General features: G+C 42.7%; 1 protein-coding gene across 1 annotated transcript in view; it reads left to right on the forward strand.

The window, feature by feature from the left end:
• Window positions 1-297: 297 nt before the first annotated feature.
• grik5 (glutamate receptor, ionotropic, kainate 5) overlaps window positions 298-3,627 on the forward strand; it is a gene marked incomplete at both ends in the record, with an annotated part of 29,247 nt that continues 25,917 nt past the window's right edge. Inside the window, 2 exons of the mRNA XM_080039613.1 lie at window positions 298-409; window positions 1,342-1,506. Of these exons, the coding sequence (XP_079895739.1) occupies window positions 298-409; window positions 1,342-1,506 (277 nt within the window). The remainder of the gene's footprint in view (window positions 410-1,341; window positions 1,507-3,627) is intronic.

Genomic DNA, 3,627 nt, shown 5'->3' on the forward strand with positions numbered 1-3,627 from the left:
GAATAGAGATGTGTGTACTGTATTTTATTAGACAGGCTGAATGCATTTCACCAGGCTGCCCCTGTGATATGACAGAGAACATCTTCATTGCAGTGTGCAAGTCTATTGTGTGTGCTGTCAAATTACAGGTGCTCCGGCCACATGGAAATGGACAGGGTAAACTGAAGATAAGCCCCAGGAGGATGATTTTTATGGAGAGTTGGGAGAATGTGTCAAGTAACGTGTAGTGTTTCCTCCGCTCCTACAGGTGGTGGTACAGGCAGCCAGCAGACCATTCTCCATGAGGAGAAGTAGAAGATGCCGGCTCTGCCAGCACTGCTGCTGTCAATACACTTCCTCTCCTTCCTGCTAGTCACCATGCCGCCACGCTCCCTCAGTCAGGCCCCAGTGCTCTCCTCCGTCCGCATGGGTGAGTTGACAGCATCTTCACCTGGAGTTTCTCGTCACCCTTTTCACCGATGAAGCAGTGCTGGGATGTGTGGTTGATGTGCAATGGCGGTGGTCAAACCAAGGATGTTCACCAGGACCGCCTCCAAGACAGTCACACTCCTAAAAAAAGGCTTCATCTGGAAGAGTTTTCTGACACTCTGCAACAATGTCCTCTTCTTAGAGTTTCTATTCTCTTTGATGTTTTAAATATAATTGGATCTCCAGTGTATACAAATACAGTAGCTGCACAATATAAAATATTTGAAATAAAAATTTTCTAGAAGCACTTAAGATTTTTGTCTGGCCAAACAACTCATACAGAGGTTAGACAAAATATATACATTATAAACATTTCATATCAAGACATAAACCAAAGCACACTGCAAACAGAACAGTATTTTGATAATCAACTCAATCAAGGCCAGATCGTTATTAGCCCAAATTATTTAATATCTCAAAGGGATCCTTCTTGGAAAGTAAGACGAGATACTGCTTTAATGTCTGTCTCTTAAATACAAAGCTACACCCAGAAAATGGTAAGCTTAGCTTAGCTAAGCATTAAGGGTCGGATAAAGGGCTGTCCTAGCTGTGTCTTGCGTGGTATCTGTTATTTAATCTATCTCAGAAAGAAAGCAAATAATCATATTTTCCATAATGTCAAACCATTCCTCTAATTTCTGATAGTGTTTTGGATCAAATGCATTTATTCCTGCGGCAGTTGGTGGTTGGGATCCCTCTTTTAGCCCTAACCCAACCCAATACACATTCCCACCCACACACAATCATTGATAACATTGTTAAACAATCTTCAACCTCTACTCGTCCTCTTCTCTTTTGCTTACTCTTTACCTGTTCTACCCCTTTCACTGCCCTCCATCCTCACACCCTCACCTTCTCTCTCTTTTTCACCAGCGGCAATCCTGGACGACCAGTCTGTGTGCGGGCGTGGGGAGCGGCTGGCGCTGTCTCTTGCCAGGGAGAACATCAACAGCATAATGGAGGGTCCGTCCAGAGCTCGAGTGGAGGTCGACATATATGAGCTGCAAAAAGACTCCCAATACGACACTACTGACACAAGTGAGTGGAGGCGAAGCCCAGCAAATAAGCACAACACACCCAAGAGTGATAAAGTCCATTAGATGTCCAATTGGACATAGTCATAGTGTCTAATTAGCACAGGCCAAAAGTTACCACTAAAAATACCAGTAGATAAGATATTATTATTAATTTGGAATATTAATATTAATAGTGACCAGTACAGACTAGAAAAGAACAGTAGTCTACTGAATACTGCAGGTTTTCGTCCGCTTAAGAAGGGTGCTGATATATTTTTAAAAAGGTTATTACATTTTCTTTAAAAAGCTGCCTTTTTTGTGAGCATAGACCTCTAATGATGACTAGAATAATAAAAACACCACCACTTTCATGTGATTAAGAACCAGTAAGAGCTCACACTGATTAGTTTACATGTCACTGGAGACCAGTAATGGGCCAGTAAACCTGCCTCATTAAAAACAGTGGACCAGTGCCCTCCAGTAACAGCTGGCACCATCGACTCTGCAGGCAACGACAAAAACAAATCATCAAATTCTAATACGGATCAGCAGTGCAGGCCAACAGAAAGCAGCGCCACGCCATGGAAACACTCCGTGAAATGTGTATCGATATACAGTACAGAGATAAAACAGAATGCTTTGAGTCTGTAAAGAGACAAGAAGAACCGCTCAATCCAGTCACTGATGAGGCATGGACTCCTTGCTCCTATTCCAATAGGTCACTAACCCTGCCACAAGCTACTGGAATTTTTTTTATGTGTGCTTGAGTAGGGTTGTGTATACTGTATGTACATGCTTGAGTTGTAGGTGTGTGTGTGTGTGTGTGTGTGTGTGTGTGTGTGTGTGTGTGTGTGTGTGTGTGTGTGTGTGTGTGTGTGTGTGTGTGTGTGTGTGTGTGTGTGTGTGTGTGTGTGTGTGTGTGTGTGTGTGTGTGTGTGTGTGTGAGTGTGTGTGTGTGTGTCTGTCCTTGACCAATGGGCAGGAGACTCTGACAGGCTTGTTTGCTTGCAGCGTTTCTTGGTCTTTGGATCCGAGAGCTTATCATCTTACAGCTTCGGCTGTCTGAGGCACACTTGCATGCACCGAATCACACATTCATGCATTTACCTACACACACATCCCTTTCCACAGACACATTCACACATGGGCCACAGTGTGGTCACACACACACACACACACACACACACACACACACACACACACACACACACACACACGCGCGCGCACACACACACACACACACACACACACACACACACACACACACACACACACACACACACGCACACGCTCACACATACACACACAGTGGCAAGGACTAATTGGAAGGAATTCAAAAATCAACTAAATATAACAGCATGGAAAGAGCTTTGTGACTGTCAGAATAACACAGTAGTGACAGCAGACTAATTTCTGCAGTATCTGTGAAAACATTTCTCAGGGCGGTAGACCTTGAAAACATTGTCAATAACAATGAACTCACAGCACACAACCAGAAGGTATACTGTAAACAAAAAGGAAAGTGGTTCTGTATGCTAAAGGAATTAGTCCATGAAGCTTGGCACTATCGTTCTTCTGCCTGTTATGGATACTGATCAGAAGCATATTCGATTATAAGGGAACACTTTGCCTATAGATCATTGATACCCCTTTCATGTCTGTACACTAATGCGAGAATACAGACAGCAGCTGCTTAGCGAAGCTTCATATCTATCATACAGACCTAACACAACTCTTCTCATCTAACTGAAAGGAAAGCAAATAAATCTATTTCCCCGAACTCTTCCTTGAAGCATTTCCCAGTTTCTTTTAATTGTCTTTGGCAGGTGAACACATGAGTCTGTTACAGCTATTGATCAGTAAAAACAGACTGCAGTCAGTCAATTATTCAAGTAAACATTTAATGTAACCTCTCCTCTTGTCACTTACTTTCCCACAGTCAATTTCCATCAACATCGTGCTTTTTTCCAAAGTGCTTTACACAGTTTTTTTTTAACCATTCACAAATCATACACTTATACACAGATGGCAGCAGCTACCACTAAAAAGGCTACAGGCTAACCATCAGGAGCAATTTGGGGTTCAGTGTCTTGTCAGAAACCTCAAAACAGAAAATAATTGGTGATTGCCTCAAATGAAAAAA

This window comes from Ammodytes marinus (assembly GCF_949987685.1).
Source record: "Ammodytes marinus genome assembly, chromosome: 13".
Classification (NCBI taxonomy): domain Eukaryota; kingdom Metazoa; phylum Chordata; class Actinopteri; order Uranoscopiformes; family Ammodytidae; genus Ammodytes; species Ammodytes marinus.